We start from the raw sequence: 18,725 nt of genomic DNA on the forward strand, positions 1-18,725 counted from the left end.
GAGCAGCTCCTTCTGAGTTATTTGCACTACCCACACGCAGCCAGGCACTTGCATAACTGAGCGCGGAGCCTACCGCGTTGGCATCTAAAATTAGAGCTCACTGACTTGGGAAAAACCTGAAGTTGCTCCGCATCTTTGAAATAAGACAACCACAACTGGGACGTCAGGAATCAGGCAAACAAATCTGAAAAAAACTGGCCAAGTCTGTATGTTAGAACTGTGACGGCAGTCTTTGATCTTTCTCCTAAATCTGAAGGATAATTAACCAGCAATTTTTTGTTTCTGCTAAATCTTTGTATAAAACAATTATAGGATATAGTCCAGCTTTCCTGACTGAAAGTTTAGATCGCGAGTGTAAGCTGCTTATTTTACAGTGGACAAAGAATTTAAATTTTTATAATTAAACCTATGGTTAAATAAGGGTTTCAGATAAGAGGAAAAAAATGCTTACTTGAATCTTGATGTATTTACTGCCTTGGGCTGGCACGAAGCAGAAGCTGTAACACTTTCTTCCTGTCTGGAAAGATCAAAAAATGCCTTCAATTCCCAAGGACACATGCATTTCCCTCCTTTTGGGAGATACTGCTGAACCAGAGAAGACTTCCATGCTGCTGTCTCAAAAAAGATTATGTTCCAAGGTTACATGTGGTGCATAAAAGTGAAAAACACACAAGAGGGCGAATACCCTCTTTTTTGATTTATTTACTTTTTTTTTTTTTTTGCCTTTTTTATGCACCTATTCTCTACTAATTCCTGATGCAGATGAGCCAATCTATTTTTCATATTGTTCTTTTGCGAGTACAGGAAGCGCAGGCAAACTAGCAGGGAGTTGGAGGCTTAGGCGTGCTTTGGTGCAATATTTTCAATATAGACTTTTTCTTTTTTTAATAGGAAAAAAAGTCAAAGTTGACCACGGCTCTTCAGTTCAGCAAGTGCATGTAACAGGTAAACAAACACCTGAGGGGGGACAACGGGGGCACTCCTGGGTCATTTCCAAAAAGAGCTGGTGATTATTTCCTGTTTTGCACTTTGTTCCTAGCCTGGGTCTGTATACTCATGTTCGGGCTGCCCTGGTCGGGTGAATGAGAATATAAATCGAGAGTTTGGTGCTGGGATGCTTCTGTTGTCCCTATCCTATGTTATAGCACGGGTATGTTACTAATTCTACCCAGTGCCAGCATGGGGTTGCATCTCCTGCGACAGAAACCGGTGCCGATAAGTCACGGAAAAATGTTCTGAGAGCAAATTTCTTTGAGGGGACGAGTCACGTGCAATACGTGGATCTGAAACGTTTTTACTCTGTGTGGTTGTGTACCAGTGTTAATATTTTCATTTTAAAAGTCAGATGTGTTCTTCTGCTTAAAGCAAAGCTTCAGAAGGTGCCTGTCCGTCCTCAGCACCTTTGGCTGGGCTGAACGACCCACAGACATGACCAGCAACGTGAGAAGAGAAGGGCTGTAGCTGCTACTGTTACTGGTGGTGCATCCTCCTGAGAGTGACACGTCCCAGCCCTTTCTCCTCCACGCCTGAGAGCATGCGTGACCCCCTTTGGAGTATTCGGGGATGTGTGCTAGCTAGCAGATGCAAAAATGAGAATTGTCAGAAATGTATACTGAGCTAAGCATGGGTAGATTTTTCTGGGGACAGCAGGAAGATGCTTCCCTAGAGTTTCTCCTTGCCAAATTTCAGGTTCCTTCCCACTGCAGGCAGGTGGTAAAACTCCTCAAAGAAACAGATGGACCTATTTAACAACTAATTTTCCATTGGTTTGTTCTTGGAAACAAATGATCCCATTTCCTGAAACAGGGAAAAAAGCCAGCCCAAAGCAGACTAGAAGTGTGGAAAATGTGAGACTGAACGGTTTTGAGTTTGGTAAATCTAAAACAAATGAAAACAGGAGCTTATAATGGAAATTGTTGAGCAACCAGAACTGCAGGCAAAGTGGCCAACTCCATCTTTGTGTAATTAAAAAAGAAAGGAAAAAAAAAAAAAGAAGTGGAGCCTGGACAGCCAAGTCTAGTGACAACGACCCAAATGTGCTAAAGCTGCTCACTCAGGTGAGTTAGAGCTGCTCACTCAGGGTCACCTCGACACGGGGAAGTTGTAAACACCGGCAGCTCGTCAGTTGGAAATGATGGAGAGAAACAAGTGGGTGTATTAATCAGTTGGATTATTGTTCGTTATAGGTGACACTGCGACATCTCACCTGGATTACTGTGCACCTTTCTCCTCGTTCATAGTAGAGATGAAAGAATTCAAGCCCGAGCAGGCAGAGGAAAGGGGGATCAGAAGTTTTCCTTGTAAGAGTGAACTTGGTTTGTCTTGCTAAACCCAGCAGAAGATGACAGAGGGGGACGGGACTGCTATCTTGAAACACATCTGGGGAGGAAAAAGAGCTGTTCAAGCATCAATTTTGGCCCAGGAATAAGTTAGCATAAACCGTCTGTGAGTTAACGTATTCTGAAAATTAGAGGGGGTTCTAGGTGGTTTTATGAACCCGGGACGCCTGAATAGTGGGGGCGCAAAAGGAACAACTGTTTCTCTGTCCTGAGCTTGAGCCCCGCGTGAGAGGTGATGTCTGGCTGCCTGCAGCAACCAGGTGATTACACTGGTGAGGGGCAGCAGTCGGCAGACTCGGGTAGCGGGTGGTTTGGTCGAATAATAAAAACAATGTAAATTTGAAAAAACACCCCACACATACACACACAGAGCAACAAGTTCCTGGTAGTAACAAAGTTTTGAGATCAATAGCTTGCTGAAAGTTTTAAATAGATTTTGGTGGGTTTGAGTCTCTGTGAGTGGGTGACTATAAAAAATAAAAATAAAATTAAACAAAAAGAGGCCGAAGTTTTACTAGTCAATCAGGGAGACGCAGTGAATTTTCTGAGAAGAAACAACTATCAAGCAAGTAACAGCTTCCGCTTTTGTTGAGGAGAAAGATGACTGGGTGATCCTCCGCCTGCAAGCCTCGCGCACCAGTGTCTGGGCTGAGACCTGAGCGGGGTTGGCCTCCTCCTCCTGGCCCCACGTGACACTTGCAATTGCAGGGTAGCTTCGGTCCTCGTTGTGCAGAATCGAGGAGTCCAGCAAGAAGAACCAAAACCCCTGTTAGGCCAGAGCAAACGGGCGAGGGAAGAGAAATACTCTGTGAGTTGCTGTGGTTTCAGTACCTTGGGAGTGGCTGGTTGGTTTTTTGGGTTTTGTTTTGGTTTGGGTTTTTTTGAGGGTTCATTGGCACGTGTCCCTGCTGGCATGGGCCGTTTCCTCAGAAAGCCTTTGTTTTTGTGCTGGTCTGGATTTATTTTCCCTGCACGATGATTTTTCCTGGAACAGCTTCTGAGCGCTGCTGAAGGTGTCTGGCAGACAGTCGCTCGCGGTGCGGTTGTCACGCCACGCTCGGGTGTTGCTGATGCACTGAGACGTTTTCTTTTGAGTGAAGTTGTTCCTCTCCAGCTAGAATTAGCAACTAAGATTTCCAGCGGAGAAACTCCCAGGGCCTTGCTTCCGTTTTGACTGCAGTGGTATTTCCAACCTAGTGTAAGAAGAGGGCTCAAATGGGAAAATTTGGAAGGTGCTTTTGCATCCCACAGCGCGTGCCCGTTTGAACCTTGCTTTTTCACGTGCCTCTCTTTCAGAAAAAAAGCTGCTGCACGCTGTGGGAATATCATCTTTATTAAAGTCCCGAAAGCTCTCATATCACAGGCTACAGCGAAATTAGCAGTTTTAATAACTGAATCAAAAAGAAGGAGAAAAGTGTTTTGTAGATGGGAATTGCTGGACTTGGCAATGAGAAGGGCAGGTGGTAAAGAAGTCCCCATGTGGCAGGTATGCTCCTAAAGCTCAGGTCCCCACCGCCTTCATCCCAGCCTCCAGCAGGCACAGCTCAGCTCAGGATGGGTAGTTATAAACATTCAAAAAAGCCAGACCCTAAAATAATCATGAAAGTGGCTAAAAAGCAGTGTTCTACCACAATGAATTATTTTTTATATGTTTTTTTCTTTTTCTTTTTTTTTTTTTTTTAACAGGTCTTTGGGGACCTTCTTTCAAGTTTCGCCCTCCCGCCTGAAGAGACAGAAACAAGATTGTTTCACGTAAAAATGAGAGAACAATCACGCAGACTCAGACCAAGAGTCTCTTTAACTTAATATCCTGTCTCCAATAGTGGCCGGTAACAAGTGTCGAGGGCTACACATCTTCACCGTACTGACGCTTTCCTACTCTGCCCTCCCTGTCTTCAACGATCCTAAGCCGGAAACTGTTTTTATTTAATAAGCTTTCAGAGACTGCTTTTTCTTCTGTGGGTTTGTAGAAACACTCCTGGGACTCGTGTGAAAGCCTGACTAGCACAACATCCCCCAGGGGAACGCAGTTTAGTGATGGTTCGCATGAACCAGTGCCTCCTTTGGCTTCTTTTGAGGCAGCGCCTCGTAACTTCGTTCGCTGCCCTCCAGTTCCTACGCTGGGACAGAGAGCGAATAGTCTTTCCCTAGCCTGTACCTACTGTGCCCTATTGCCGAGTTTATAGGCTTCCGTCATACCTCTGCTTTTCCAAGCTGAGAGGGTCCCGCTCTATCCACGTGTCCCCAGCAGCGTCATCCCCTTAAACCAGCAGCACGGTACAGCTACTGCATCCCCCGGCTGAATTGCAAAGTTGCTTTGCTCCTGCCTGGGGGGATTTTTCCCCCCTGTTGTACAGCAAGTGCAAAGTCAAAGAGCAGAGCTTTCCATCCTGGCTCTCCTTGGTCCAAGCCTCGACACCAGCCTGGTCGCCCTCCCTACCTACCGCATGCGCGCAAAGCCACCGAAATACCTGGGCTTCAGCTGTGGCTATTCCACTAAAAACACAAAGCAAAAAACATGAGATCCAAACAGCCCGCGCACCAGGAGAGATATCGGGATCTAAATAACGTGATATGAGTGGTATCTCAACTGGGATCTAAATTTTGCCACTTAATGTTTTTACCTGTGTAGTGTAGGAGATGTAAGTGATGGGTTCAAACACGCTGCTGTGGTAGCTGCAGAAATGCCTGCGCGGGACTCGCTCTGGGACGCGCAGCTGAAGTAGCAGCTCTTGGCTCAGCGTTGAAGTAGCAGCTCTTGGCTCAGCGTTCATCTGCTCTCCTTGACCTGGCGTGCCTCAGGGCCGTAACCCGCAATGAACACTGCAACGGCCTTTCCAGGGCTCTCGCTCGGGGGAGCCACCCCGCGCTGTGCCCGCTCTCCTGTGGCAGCCGCCAGGCCCTTCAGGCCAAAGTCAAATCCGGGTGAAAACGTTTTCTCCATCGCGGCGACTCTCGCAGCTCGGGGGGAGAGCGCTATCGCTTGTACGTGTGGGATCTTTCTTTTTTTCTCTCCCCTTCGCTAATGCTGCTCACCCAAACATAAGCAAATGACTCAAGTCGTTTCTCCCACAGGCTGGAAAAGAAAGCATGAGTGAGGCTGCTCTATTTTTAGCTGCTTGAGACATCCAGATCTCCTGGTGATGGGGAGCTGATAATTGCATAACAAGTCAGACTAAGATTTGCTGTATAAGTCTATCTGGCCTCTTCCTTATCTCAAGTGCTAGGCTAGCCGTTCCCGCTCGTAATGCCAGTAATCAAAACAAGAGATGTTTTCCTGGAATTGGCTGCATGAAGTAATAGTCTATTTAATGAGCGTTTCTTCTCCGCGTGCTCTTCTTCCCTGATCAGTGCTCACAGCCAGGTGCTTCTGCGGTGGCTATATTAATACTGCCAGATTCGTCGTAACCCAGCAAGCCAAAGGCTGGCGTGAGAAAGAGAGAGTCATTAAGTGCTGGAGAGGGTGGCTTGCTTTTAAATAGACCGTCATGACTGTCCTTATTGCCACTGAACTGCATTCGGGGCAGCCGGATTTCCTATCGCCCCCTTCCCCTTTCCAGCGTACGCTTAGCGGGTGGAGAGACTGCACTCAAATCTCCTGCTCTCCAGGGTCGGTATCTTACAAGGAAGGTAAACTTTAAAAAAACAAACAAACAAAAAAAAACCCTTTCAGTGACTAATTTCAGCTGCTTTGTCTGGTATGTCCTGGCTGCTTTAATGCTGCAGGCCCAGGATTTGTTGTTGCTGGGTTTGTTATTTGGGCGGTTTCCCCCCATGTCAAGAATGACCCTGGAAGTCCTTTATGGATGTGGTGTCACGCCTGAAACCCTGACTGCATCCCGCTGAGCCCCTCTCTCTCTGTGTAATTCCTTGTGGATGTCTCTATATCTACTTGATGTAGTTTTCCCCAGTAAAAATGCGGTTTTTGGGGTTCCAAGAGCAGCCAGGGAGGAGAGCACTAGAAGCAGACTGGTTTTTATAGCTAAAGGGCAAAGGAAGTTGCAAGGCACTTTACTGGCGTTATCCAGGGAAGGGCCACATATGTTAATATAATGTGAAGCAGTGATACCCTTTGAAAAGTAGAGCCTTTTGTTCTTATGAAATGTATTTTTTTTTATATATGAAACCGAGGGAATGGAAACGCTTCTCACCAGGGTGACAGCGGAGGGCTAAACTCCAGCTGTCCGACTGCAAGCCGCTGGGTCGTGGTAGTTTGGTGAGAAACCAGAAATGCTGGCGGCAAAGGTATCTGTTGTACTGCACATGAACCGCAATAGATTGGCGGGGACGGGGGGAGGGAAAGTAGACGAAAGGTCCCTCTATTTTTATATACCGGAGTGAAAGTATTAGGTATCTGCAGCAATGTTTAAATCCAAGGGAAAGTGAAATTGAACCTGAGTGACCTAACGAGAGGGCCTCTGGCAAAGCGGGCTCCCGAGGAAAAGCAGCAGGGATCGCTGCCTCCTGAAATCTTGTTTTTAAGACGAATATGCAACGGCACTGAAAGCTATGGTACAACTTTTGAGTTTGGAGGCACCCTGTTTCTGGGGGAAGGCGGAGGTTTTGGCAGTTCAAAGCACGAAATCTGTAGGCCGTGATGTGACTGAAGGAGCAAACGTAACTAGTTAAGAGCTGAAACTTGGAGAAGCGGCACAGAACAGATCAGTCCGTACAAGGGGAAGAGCTCAGTGCAGAATAAAAGCAGGCACAATGAAAATGCCAACCCAGAGGAGAGTTGCTTCACTAAAACTGGAATATCAGGCTCCCCCATATCTCTCACAGTTGGTTGCAGCTCTGGAGCTTTTTTTTCCAAGCATGCTCCTGCTGCGGCTCTGCCACGTGGCAAGTGTCCCCAGTTAGCATCAGGCAGCCAATGCCCCCGGGCCTCCTCCCCCTTATAAACTGGGGCTGGGATGGACCCTCCTGCAGAGGAAGGGTTTGAAGAGAGGGCCTTGACTGAGGCATTTATTTATTTATTTATTTATTTATTTAATAATCTGTCTGTCTATCTCTTTATTTCCTACCAGGAACAATCCAGCAAAAAGCCAATTAAATTTTTCAGTATGAGCAAGGTAAGATGCGGCAAGGGAGCAATCCTTCAAATATACAGAAACATATGGCACGTATTAGCGCATGCACAAAATACAGGTGCTCTGGTTTGCACTTTTTCCCACGCTCCCCTTCCCTCCGGACGTGTACAGCACCTCGATGCCCAGCACAAACGGCGCTGTGGGGTGATGGTGCTATTTTCCTAGGGAAAACTGTCAGCGTGGATCAGCAGCTGAGCTCTTTTCATGTTGTGCAAGAGGCACCCGTAGGGTTTCTCAGCTGCCTCATTTAGTATAGGAGATACCCAAGAGGTATAGTGGTTTTCAAATTTAGGCAGTTATAAGCCACCACTAGTAGGTCCAGAACATGTTTTAAGGAGTGTTTTCCACTCTGTCCTATAGCCTTTGGTGCTTTATTTCACCTGGACACTAACTAGCTACATCAGCATGCTAGAGTACTTAGCGTTGGCCCAAATGCTTGCTGCCAGGTGAAACTAAAATCCCTCTAATTGCTGGAGCTGCTGCTGGCAGCTGAGCTGACTTTGTTCAACAAAATCTCTGCTGATGAGACCTTTTGCTGCAAGCCGTAAGAGGTACAGAGCTGACTTCTGACCAAGTGCTTGCCTAGGGCAGCTGGGGAGAAAATTACCATCAAAGTGGTGAAATCCTATAAGCAGGCAAAGAGATCTCTCTTCTGCTGTGGCTTTGGAAGGCGGCTTGTAGAGCTTATAAGAGCAATCACGCATAAAGTAAGCTAATAACAGGCCAGTACTTATGAGATGTACAGGCAGGTTAAGCTTTTAATTAAGATATTCCCTAGTTTTCATGCTTTGCTTTGCAGGAGTGGATGTGCTTTGCTAACGCTGGCTTGGTACTTACGGTATTATTGCTGCTATCGATACGTGGTTGTAGTCTTACCAAGTGAAAAACGGCAAGCATGCCGGCAGGAACAAGGAGGAGGCAAAGAGCAGGTGAAGGAGGGAAAACAGGAGAGTATCCTTACTCTCTTGTATTAAATATGTCTAGTTAACCTGTTATCGAGATAACAGATGCAGTAACAAAATACCAGTCTGGCCAGGATTGGTGGCCACCTACCACACTGCTCGATGATAATGGATGAGATAGCAGCAGGAGCCGCTGTTAAAGCGGTGGGTGTAGAAAACGCAACTATTAATAATAGTTACTCATTTTTCCATTAATCACCTTCAGAGTCTTTCTTTTCTGGTAGAGACTGCAGCTCTTCGTTAATTGCGTTCAAAGAGGTACAAGGCAGTTTGTCAAGGGAAAAGCCATGTGCTAATTGAAGGGCAATCCATCTTGTAAAAACAGACTTTTTAACAGCGGCGCTTGTCATTGCCTTCTCGGTCTCACATGCTCTGACTCGCTGGAGAACCAATAATTGCTGCGCATGCTACACGTAAGGTGAATGCAAGTGAAAAATAGCTGACATCGAATCGCTGTGTTCCTCCTGGGGGAGTCTTTTTTGATAGAAACTATTATTCAAGTGTATTACCCCAAGAGAAGCAATGTTTCCTCGAGGATTAGTGGAGCCCCTGTCTTTTCCTTATTTAGCTGGTGAAAATGGAAACAGTGCTGTGAGAGTGCCTCAGCATCCTGCCTGTTACCCAATGCTGTGAGACAGAGGACCTGGAGGTCAGAGTGGGAGCACGGCTTCCTGTGAGAAAGCAGAGCAGAGATTTCTCAAAAACATTCAAGCTCTGCTTTAAATGGATTGTTTGTTACAAAATGACAGAGTGGTTTAGGTTGGAAGGGACCTCTGGAAATCATCTAGTCTGACCTCCCTGCTCAATCAAGCAAGGTCACCTAGAGCACGTTGCCCAGGATTGTGTCCAGACGGGTTTTGAATATCTCCAGCGAAGGAGACTCCACCACCTCTCTGGGCAGCCTGCTCCAGGGCTCTGTCACCCTCACAGTGAAGAAGTTTTTCCTCATGTTCAGAGGGAACTGCCTGTGGTGAATTCAGCTTGTGCCTGTTGCCTCTCAGCCTGTCGCTGGGCACCACTGAGAAGTGTGACCCCATCCTCTCGACACCCTCCCTTCAGATACTTGTACACGTTGATCAGATCCCCCCTGAGCCTTCTCTTCTCCAGGCTGAAGAGTCCCAGCTCTCTCAGCCTTTCTTCATAAGAGAGATGCTCCAGTCCCTTCATCCTCTTCGTGGCCCTTTGCTGAACTTGCTGCAGGAGCTCCATGTCTTGTACTGGGGAGCCCAGACCTGGACACAGTACTCCAGGTGAGGCCTCACCAGGGCTGAGTAGAGAGCTGTCTCTCAGCTCTCGTGAAGTGCTCCTAAAAGAAGGATTCACATCTTAACAGCATTTTTTTCCTTGGTTTCCCTGTTTTGTCACAGAAGGTAATAGGGGAAACTGTATCTAAGGTTTGGCAGTTCTCCCTCTGTTGATTTTCCTTTTTGCTATTTTTCAACGCTTTCAAAAACATAGCCAAATTTTGGAAAACTGTGGCATAACAAAGCAAAGCGATGAAAAAGAATCCTTGGACTCTGCCCTGTAGCAGAGCAAAAGGGGTGAGAGAGAGAGAGGAAAGAATGCAATAGGAAATCTAACCTTCTCTGCTTTGATGGAAAAATAAACAAAGCTGAAAAATCCCTTCAAAATAAAGTTTTTTCTGCCATGTCTTTGTATAAAGATGGAATGAAAGTAAAAGCAGAAGAAGAAAAAAAAAAGACCAGCTTTAGTCCTGGTCCGTGAAATCTCAGTCCCCTTGGAGTCTGATCGAGAGAAAACTGAAAGGCAGCCTTAAAGTGCTGATGGCCTCGCACAATACAAGCAGCTGAAATAAGTCACCTGGTTATGTCTTTGCAATGTATTATACAGTGTTGCACCCTCAGCACTGAAAAACAGCTGCAAAATGGCTATTTGCCTAATGGAAAAGAAAATGGAGAACACATGGGGCAGATTAATAGGGGGAAAAAATTAGGCTGATTTTTCTCTTTCTTCACCTGGCTTAGTTCCATGTACCTCGATGGAGCTAGTCATGATTGCTGCTGCCAAGCAAGCAGCGCCGGGCACAAAACGCGCAGCCAGCAGAGTAGGGCTAAGGTAAAGGAACGATGGGTGCTTCAAGTGCACAGGATGGTTTGGGGAGGGGGAAAAAAATTGTTTTAAAAAGGGGAGAGGGGAAAAATGCATTCACTAAAACTGTCCCTAAAGTATTATTTCTGTCTTCTCCCCAGCAAGAAAGGGATGAGCAGTCTGCCCCCTCTGTACTTTGGCAGTGGGGTCCCCAGGACAGTTTCTCAGCAGAGAAGGACCCCAGGCTGCGCAGGAGCAGCGCCTACATCCAAGGTAAGGGGTAAAGCTACCAAAGTAACGCTGAACTTTGAAGTTGGGTTATTTTGTCGGTATCCATTAATAAAAACAAGTCAATAGGGTAGGGTTGCTGAGGTGCAAGTAAAGCCACTGCTTGACTTTCGGGTGGTTAATTCCTGTTGATGTGTAAACCTGGGAGAAGCCAGCCTGTTGGAGGTGGCAGCATTAAAACTGATTTGGTTTAGTCCATTTGACCTGGGAAGCAGGGAGACACTGTAAATAGAAAGCCACTGGGTATCTTTTGCAGCGCTGCTTTTCCTAGCCAACCTACGCCTTAAATCAGTTGGAAAACCTTCATCCGCTGTCTCTGCCTCCGCAGAGAGCACTGTCTGGGCACTGGCTTTTTTAAATGCATGTGACTGGTCCCGTTTGTTTGGGCTGGTGTCTGAGGATTAGGAGATTTGAGAAAGCGCACAGGCTCTTTCATTCTTCTGTGATCCTCTCCCTTACTTTGGCTGGGTTTCCACCTGCCCAAAGGGGGGAGGATGGAAACAAAAATGTACGACTTCTCATAAAGAGCAAAACCTTCCACTTGCCCCTTGACAAGGGATCAAGAGGACTCCTGTATGGCGGGCTTGCATCTGATTTATTTGTGTTCTTAGCGGCCTTTTTTTTTTCCCCTCCGTATCATAAAAGGCCTTTGCATATTGATATTGAGCTTTTTATTTCATCTGAAGAGTCTGACTCCCTGTTTTATACCACGCAGTTTTATAGCTGCCTTCCTGGCTCTGCCACAAAAACGCAGTTGTACACTCCTTGCTACAAGTGACAACGGTTAAATTCATCTTAGCTGCTTCTCCAAACTAATAAAAATGGAAGTTACTATTCTTATTCTCGTTACATAACCACAGTCAGAATTTCATTTCTTCTACTGACCTTTAGCAGAAACCATTTCTTGCGCCTCCAGTGGTCTTTAATCATCAGATGTTACTAGCAAAAGAAGTCAGCTTCAAAGTTGTATGAAATGCTGTATCTAATGCTGTGGTTTGCTCTTTACATAAGTAAATGTTCTTGCTCAGACATCTTCTGGGAGAACTGGGTTTCAGGTGGTTTGCGATATTTACCAGCTGCGCTAGCCAAGGATTTTTTGACCTCTGTGTGAAGGTGTTATTTAAGGGCCTGAAAGGAGCTTCTTGCCCATCTGACTTCCCCGTGAGGGCTGACATGGCGCCAGCCCTCCTTCTCGGGGCTCAGCATCTTCACGGGCTTCGGTTCTGCTGGGAAGGTGGCAAAGCCGTAACCAGCGGGTTTGGTGCGCCGTGTCGTGTCGGCAGATGCAGATCCCGTGGGGGTGCGCCTCCTTCCCGCCGCCTTCACAGCAGGGAAGCCTTCCCCTGCGCAACTTCATTTACGTAGCTGTGGAAAAGGGAGTCCTTAGGTGTCAACCAGGTGCGACACAAGGTCCACTGGCATCTCTGCTGGAGCCTGTAAAATCACAGGGCTTTGCAGCTGAGAAGCTGCGTTGAGCGCAGATCGGGAAAGCCCCGTCCCCCCCTTTCCGCGGGTACCTTGGGCACAGCGTAGCCCTGCGTGGTGCAGACGGCTGTGCAATGCTTTGTGAGCACTTCACTGCGATTTGGAAAACACTAGGTGTCATCAGTGAGGTGTCTGGTGGGGTGGTTTGTTTTTTTTTTTTTTCCTTCCAGCAGTAACATCTGCATTTTGTAACACATAGTAACGCTGCTGATAGAGTACTTGACCATGGTCTTTGTACGTTTTTATAAGAAAGCCAGGAAGATTTTTCCGAAATCCCTGTCCCAGACAAGTCTAGCCAAGAGTTCAGGTTGGCCAGTAAAAACCGTGTCGGGATTAGGTTTGTTTTTTAAGAGCGTAGAAGGCTATTTTTAAAAGCCTACTTTTGTAGAAAATGAAAACATTATTAAAATACCAAGTGAAATGGAGTTTTCCCTTTATTTGTTTTACTAGTTATCCATCAACTCTTCTTGAGCCTTTCTTTTTGTTTTCTGTTATTCTTTCTCCCTTCTGCACCGGCATCTCCCCCCAGCAGTACTGTGTCCCTAAAACGAAATGGGAATTGCCTTGTGGTGCAGGAAGGCTATTTTTGAGTGTTTGGATGTGACCAGCAGTGCACCTGCACCACTCCGCCCCAAGGTCTGAGACGAACTTTCTGTCTCCAAAGAGGGCAGGGAAGTTGCAAGAAGATCTGAGTTTTTTAAAGAAGAGAACAGAGACAAATTCCCCTACAGAGGACTGAAACTGCCCCAGCAACTTTCAAAGAAGTTCAAACTCCTCAGGCAAGAGAAATCTTTTGCCGCTGCTCTGACTTCACTGTCCCCTGCTGAGTCCTCCAAAGCTCAGGGAAGAAAAAGGATTTTTTTAACCACAAGAAGGGGGTGATTTTTTTTTTTTCATTCTAAGTGAGAGGATCCTTTTTCTTTCTCCTTTGCCTCCTGGTCATCCCTGGTGCTAAGAGTACAAGGATGGAGGTGGCAGCCGGAGGTAGACATAGCCCGCCCCCCTTCTCCCCCCCCCCCAAAAAAAATCTACTTTCTACTGCTTTCCCTAGATGTGCATAGTAAAAGAAGGTTTTTTTCAGTACCTGCTAGGTAGTTATGATTTTTTTTTTTTGGGTAGCCACTCTCTGAGCTCTTAGGAATGACCAAGTTTCTTCTGTGTGTGTTTAGGGATTAAACCCACCATAAACTGTTAATCCTTAATTAAATTTGTGCAGGTGTCAGCTGCAGTGGCACTAGAGATTTCCAAATCTTGGCACCCATGCAGGCTAGTCATAACTTTGCTTCGAAAAGCTGTATAACATCACATTTCTTAGGAGCGCATGATGGACTCTGGGCTAGAGGAAATCCCTTCTGCCCCCCACCACCGAGTCGGCTGTACCTCAGACTCTGCCTATATAAGGAACGTGGCTCAAGTGATAGCGTTTATAAAACTAAACCAAATTAAACCAGGTCTTAACGGAGTCTAGTAAGTAAATGTACCGCCTAGGTCAGTTCCCCTTAACTGACTGGCCCAAGTCCTGGATTAGACAGGAAGAACATGTTTAAACCAGGAAAAAGTGAAGAGTGATTCAGGAAATTGCCGTGCACAAGGAATTAGCTGTCAGTAAAGGAGATGGCAGCGTCCGTGGGAGAGGACGCCGAAAGGCTGTAAATAGAAACTGGCAAAATAAAGCTTAGAGAGTTGCAAATGATAAAATAGCTTTCCGAGACAGCTTTTTGTTATGGTTAAGCATAGAAGCAGCTTTTGGGTTGACCCTGCTAGCAAAAGGATGTCTACATCGATCGGCGTTACTTGACGTGATCCTGTGTATCTCTCTGCAGTCGGAACCTGGTGTCTGGAGCCGTTTCTCAACTAGAAAGGTTTTTAAACAGCGGGTTTTCACTACACCTGACAAAGAAACAGAATTTCTCCGTAGTCTGCTTCTCTTCCCGAACGTGAATGACCAGCTGGCAATTCTCAGCAGCTTGTGCCATCCTCAGGTGCGACTTGGAAACATCTATCAATAGATCTTCCCAGAACCCGAGCTCTTCTGGCTTTTTGGAGAAGGCCATACGTACAGCCCAGAATACCCGCTCCAGTCTCTTTAATACCCTGTTACTACTTTAAGTCATAAAAGGAGAAGGTAAAGTGGAGAATGTAGTTTTCAAGATGACTGCAACGAAACGCTAACATAACTTTAGGAGAAGGTCAATGTTTCTGGAGAAGGAGGGACTGGAAAAAATCACACTTTGGCGTTTCCATTTTGTCCTTTGCTGTAGAGCTGGCCGTTTCTGTAATCCTTTGCCTGTATTTCTGTCTCTGGTTCAGCTCTCAAAGAAATTATTATCAGTGTGCCTCACAAATCTGTCTTTAAAAAAAAAAAAAGACAGAGAGAGAGCAAGATACCCCCCCCCACCCAAAATGCATTGTCTACATAGACATTAGCTCAGCCTTTTCTCCGCCACTCTTTCCCCTCTAAATTTAGCTGCCATAAACTCTCCTTTTTTATTTCTAGTGCTTCGACACTCTACCTGCAGTGCTGACTGTTGCCTCTCACCCTGGTGTCCTGGCTGGAGGCTGAGAGATGGTGGAATGAATCCAGCAAATTGACCAGCAATCCTGGTGATCTCTTGTCCTTCACCACTGTCAGCACGCTCCTGCGGGACTCTGTTTCTCTAACTCTCATCTGCTTTGCCATCTTCTCTCTCTCTCTCTCTCTCTCTCTCTCTCTCTCTCTCTCTCTCTCTCTCTCTCTCTTCCCCCTTCCATGTTGCTTCCACCATGATGAAATAGCTTCCTTTGGCATTTAAAAGAAAAAAAAAAAAAAAAGAGGTCAAAAGCCCTGTGCCATGGTCTACCTCCCTTCTGGCCTTTTTCCCAGTAAACAGTCCCGGCTTTTGGAGTAAAAAGTCATTTGTGCTCAGCTCACCTCCATCCCTCCCCTGTTCCTGCTGAGATATACTACTGCTGTTTCTTTACTTGTAGCTTTACTCCGCTGCACGTGGGAAGAAAGCAGTTAGCTACCCTTAAAGCTGCTTGAGACCCACCTATAAGGAAGAGCTGTGGGAAAAGGGAAGGGGAAAAGGAAGACTTTTGTTTCATTCTTTTTCTTCCCTCCCCCTGTCCTCTTGCCCACTGTGGGAGAGCCTGGGGCTCGAGGCAAGGCCTCAGGAAGGACCCTGGGAAGTTCAGTCCACGGAGCAACAGGTCACAGCAGGGTTATTCCACGCTGGTTGCCACCCACCCAGTCCCCTTCGAACCTTAAAAGGAATACTTTTTCCTTGCTTTTAGCATAAGCCTCAGGGAGCTTACGGGCATGTGGCATGGGGACGTGACCTAAGCGTGCCTTTGTGTGGAGCTGAAAGACGATGGCAAGCAAACAGAAAAATACTGCGGACAGAGCCTAGGAGATGGTTGGGTGTGTGGGTTTTTTTTGGTATTTTTTTTTTAGGCGCAAAGATCTTTCAGCTATCTTTCCATTAAACCCCTTTCCTGACTTGGATAGACAGGCTATTAATAGCATGAAGGTACAGAGCCTTCTGCACCCATTGCAGAAGGGCTGCTAATAAATCTTGTTTGGTTCCTTGCAAGCCGATGCCGTTTCTCAGTAGAGTGATGCCATTATTGCCCCAGTGGCTGCTGACTGTGTCTCTGGCAGCGTGAAGTGGGTGTAAAACGCTGCCCTTCTGAATGTGGTATCGTTTTGCGTTCCCCGTGTGGATGCGTCCAAATGAACGTGCAAAGCAGCAAATGGAGAATCCCACCCCCTGCCTACGCACGGTCTTAGATCAAGAGTCAAAACTACCTCCAGCCCGAATATAAATAGAATTGCATATAAAATCCCGACAACATTAGCTTGCACAAATTGCGTATGCCAGTCATTCTAAAAATTCTTTCCAAGCAAGCAAATCCTCCATAAATCTAAGAGATAATCAAATACAATGTCTTGTGGTCACTTTACACCTTCAGTGACCCCATCAAAGCATGCCAGGGCTTTGCCAGAATCCATGACTCTGTTTGCAAACTTTAGCTGTTCCAGAAAGTTTGTGCACCTGATGCAATGTTACTTTATTAAAATTCCTGCTTGTGTTAGTTCCTTCTTTTTATTTAGCCAGGGTCAAGCTAGGTTTCTAGCTGATGGAATAAAACTTAATATGAAGAAAGGTCGCTGCTGGAATGATACATCATTTATCTTGCCCTTAGCTAGAGAAATTGATGCTTCCCAAAGGTGTGGGGAAGAGGGAAAAGTCGTAAACCAGGAAGTTATTCCCAGCATTTAAATGTTTCAAGGGTTATGCTCAATATTATGAAATTTTAAGACAAAATGCAAACGTAAAATTGTTTGTGGCTGTTCCTTTCTGAAAATAGCTGTCCTCCAAAACGGATAAATGCATATAAAGGGTAAGCGTGTATTATTCCTGATAACAGAAACAATAGGTTCTGGTTTTACTGAAGCTTACAGTTTGAATGCTATCAAAGCACCTTACACAGTATTTACCAGACTTTTTGTCTTGCTGTTAACAATCGCTATTCAGAGCCGAGTCGTTGCAGCCTTCAGCAGGGAAGCTGCAAGGCTGTGTGAAAAGAGGCGATCCCCGTTTTGCTCCCGGGAGAACGAATCCGCGTCGCGGCTGGCAGTAGGCACCGACTCTTTGTTGGTCTCGGCGGATAAACCGAAACGTTCAGCAGAGAGCAAAGGTCTCCCTAAGGCAGGAGGGACCGAATCACGGCGCGCCGGCCGCACCTGGGCACCAAGAGGTTGCTCAGAGTAAGAGGTTGCTAAAGGTGCGGGTTGAAACTCAAGCTGTTACAGCATCTATACTTCAGTTCAGCCTTCTTTTTCGGGATTGGGGGAGGAGGATCTAACCGTGCTCAAGCAGGTAGAGATCTCCCCCTGTGTTTTCTCCAAACTCAATTTCTCCTACAGTAAGCCGCGCTGTGTTACAAAGACTTGTTCACCGCTTTTCTCTTCTGCTCGTATCTTCATAAACAGCTCAAACGCCATCTTAAAATTAACACAGCTCCCTTGTCCCAGCTACTCTGAGGTTTCTTCCAAACTTCAGTCTTCTGATCGCTGCAAGGCTTCTAATTCCCAGTCGTAACTTATTGCAGTCTTCCTCTCGGCTGAGAATACCCCCCTAATTATTTATCATCCAAAAAAAAAAAAAAACCCAAGAAGAAAGTGATAAGCACATTTGCTGCATTAACAGTGTCAATGGGTTATGCAGTACTTTCAGTTTCAAAATCTTCTCCTAAGTTCCTGCAGCCTGGTACTTCTCTTTTTAATGCTGTTACAAAGAGTCGTCCGTTTCTCTGAAGTTTCCTGACTAGCAATTTTCTTCTTTTTTTCTGCAGCGATCCCCACTTCCTGCAGTTTAATTAATAGCTTCCTATGTAGTAGCGTATCTGATGCTGTCCTTAAGTGCAGAGAGATAAAATCTGCTTCGTTTCCGTAGTCTCGCAAATCCACTCTCCTATCTAGGAGAGCTATGAAGCCAGTCCTGCAGCACCTGTTTTTAGCAAGCATGTTAAATCTTGTACTATTTTTCATTCACACCCATCTCTTTCTCCTTTGTATCAAAAGCTTCTTGGGTGCCCTGCATACCTCTGGGCTCGCAGTAATCGTATGTAGCTGTTGAGCTCACCTTTGTTCCCTGCGTTTTCTCTTTTTCAGCCCGACTTTATCAGCACCATCTTGAAGGACAGGTTGAAATCCCTGCCTGCGAGAGGTGCCTGCAATTTTGTGTGATCTCAGCTCTGCGTGCCCGCCTGGCCCAAGGCTGCTTCAGCCCAAGTAAGCGGTCCCAGCGGTGGGAGCTGTCCCCGGCTGGAGGAGACCTGCCGTAGCCCTCGAGGCCAAGGCATGCTTGCGCAGGGATCAAGATGTTCCTGATACAGCCGTTTTCCTAGGAGATAACTCATCGCGTTAGCCAGGACGTGCCAGTCGTTGCAGATGGGTTACCCAAGAAGTCACAAAGAGATCGGCAAGGCCCGCTGGGGGAAGTGGTGTAAAAGCCTGGCTAGAGTGACTCCAAAAAAACCCCAACTCCACATCCTTGTCTGGCGACCCTAATGACTGCACAACAGTGGAAACGGGCCTTTTTTGCAAAAAGAGAATTTCTCTCCTCCTTCCTGCTGTACGTGCCTCCTCGTCTTGGCGCTCCTCCTGAGCCCTTATGTCTCCGGTGACGGGAATGAGACGGCAGGCTAAATTCGTCGCTGGAATGAAATGCGAACTTCCTGCCGCCACTCATCCTTTACCTCTTCCTTTCTTGCTGAACAGATAAGGACGTGGTTCGCTTAAGAGCTGTTTGTTTGGCGTTGGAGCGGGGAGCCCCGAGGCTGCGAGGTTAAGGCTGCGGGACAGGGCGTATTGTTCTCGGCAGTCAAGTTCTGATTTGTGTGAGAAGGAAAAAAGTCATTTCTCATGTTGGTTCCCCCCCCCCCCCCATAATTAGAGCTGGTTGGAGACGTTTCTGCGAGACATGGAAAATGTGCTCTGTTTTCTCTTTTTGCAACCAGCTGCTCTC

The 18,725-nt window shown here is 46.5% G+C and overlaps 1 protein-coding gene and 1 long non-coding RNA gene across 2 annotated transcripts in view; one reads left to right on the plus strand and one right to left on the minus strand.

The window, feature by feature from the left end:
* Positions 1-28: 28 nt before the first annotated feature.
* Positions 29-9,328, minus strand: LOC138067139 (uncharacterized). Its single transcript, XR_011140834.1, has 4 exons — positions 4,964-9,328; positions 2,207-3,532; positions 452-517; positions 29-194 (listed from the first exon to the last, which is right to left on the minus strand). It is a non-coding gene; the product is annotated as an uncharacterized lncRNA (long non-coding RNA).
* A 185-nt stretch (positions 9,329-9,513) lies between these two features.
* Positions 9,514-18,725, plus strand: part of LOC104149619 (PDZ and LIM domain protein 5) — a 141,944-nt gene continuing 132,732 nt past the window's right edge. The window contains exons 1-2 of the mRNA XM_068941578.1: positions 9,514-9,641; positions 10,602-10,713. Coding sequence (XP_068797679.1) covers positions 9,541-9,641; positions 10,602-10,713 — 213 coding nt within the window. The 5' untranslated portion in view covers positions 9,514-9,540. The remainder of the gene's footprint in view (positions 9,642-10,601; positions 10,714-18,725) is intronic.

This window comes from Struthio camelus, chromosome 4 (assembly GCF_040807025.1).
Source record: "Struthio camelus isolate bStrCam1 chromosome 4, bStrCam1.hap1, whole genome shotgun sequence".
In the NCBI taxonomy this organism is placed as follows: domain Eukaryota; kingdom Metazoa; phylum Chordata; class Aves; order Struthioniformes; family Struthionidae; genus Struthio; species Struthio camelus.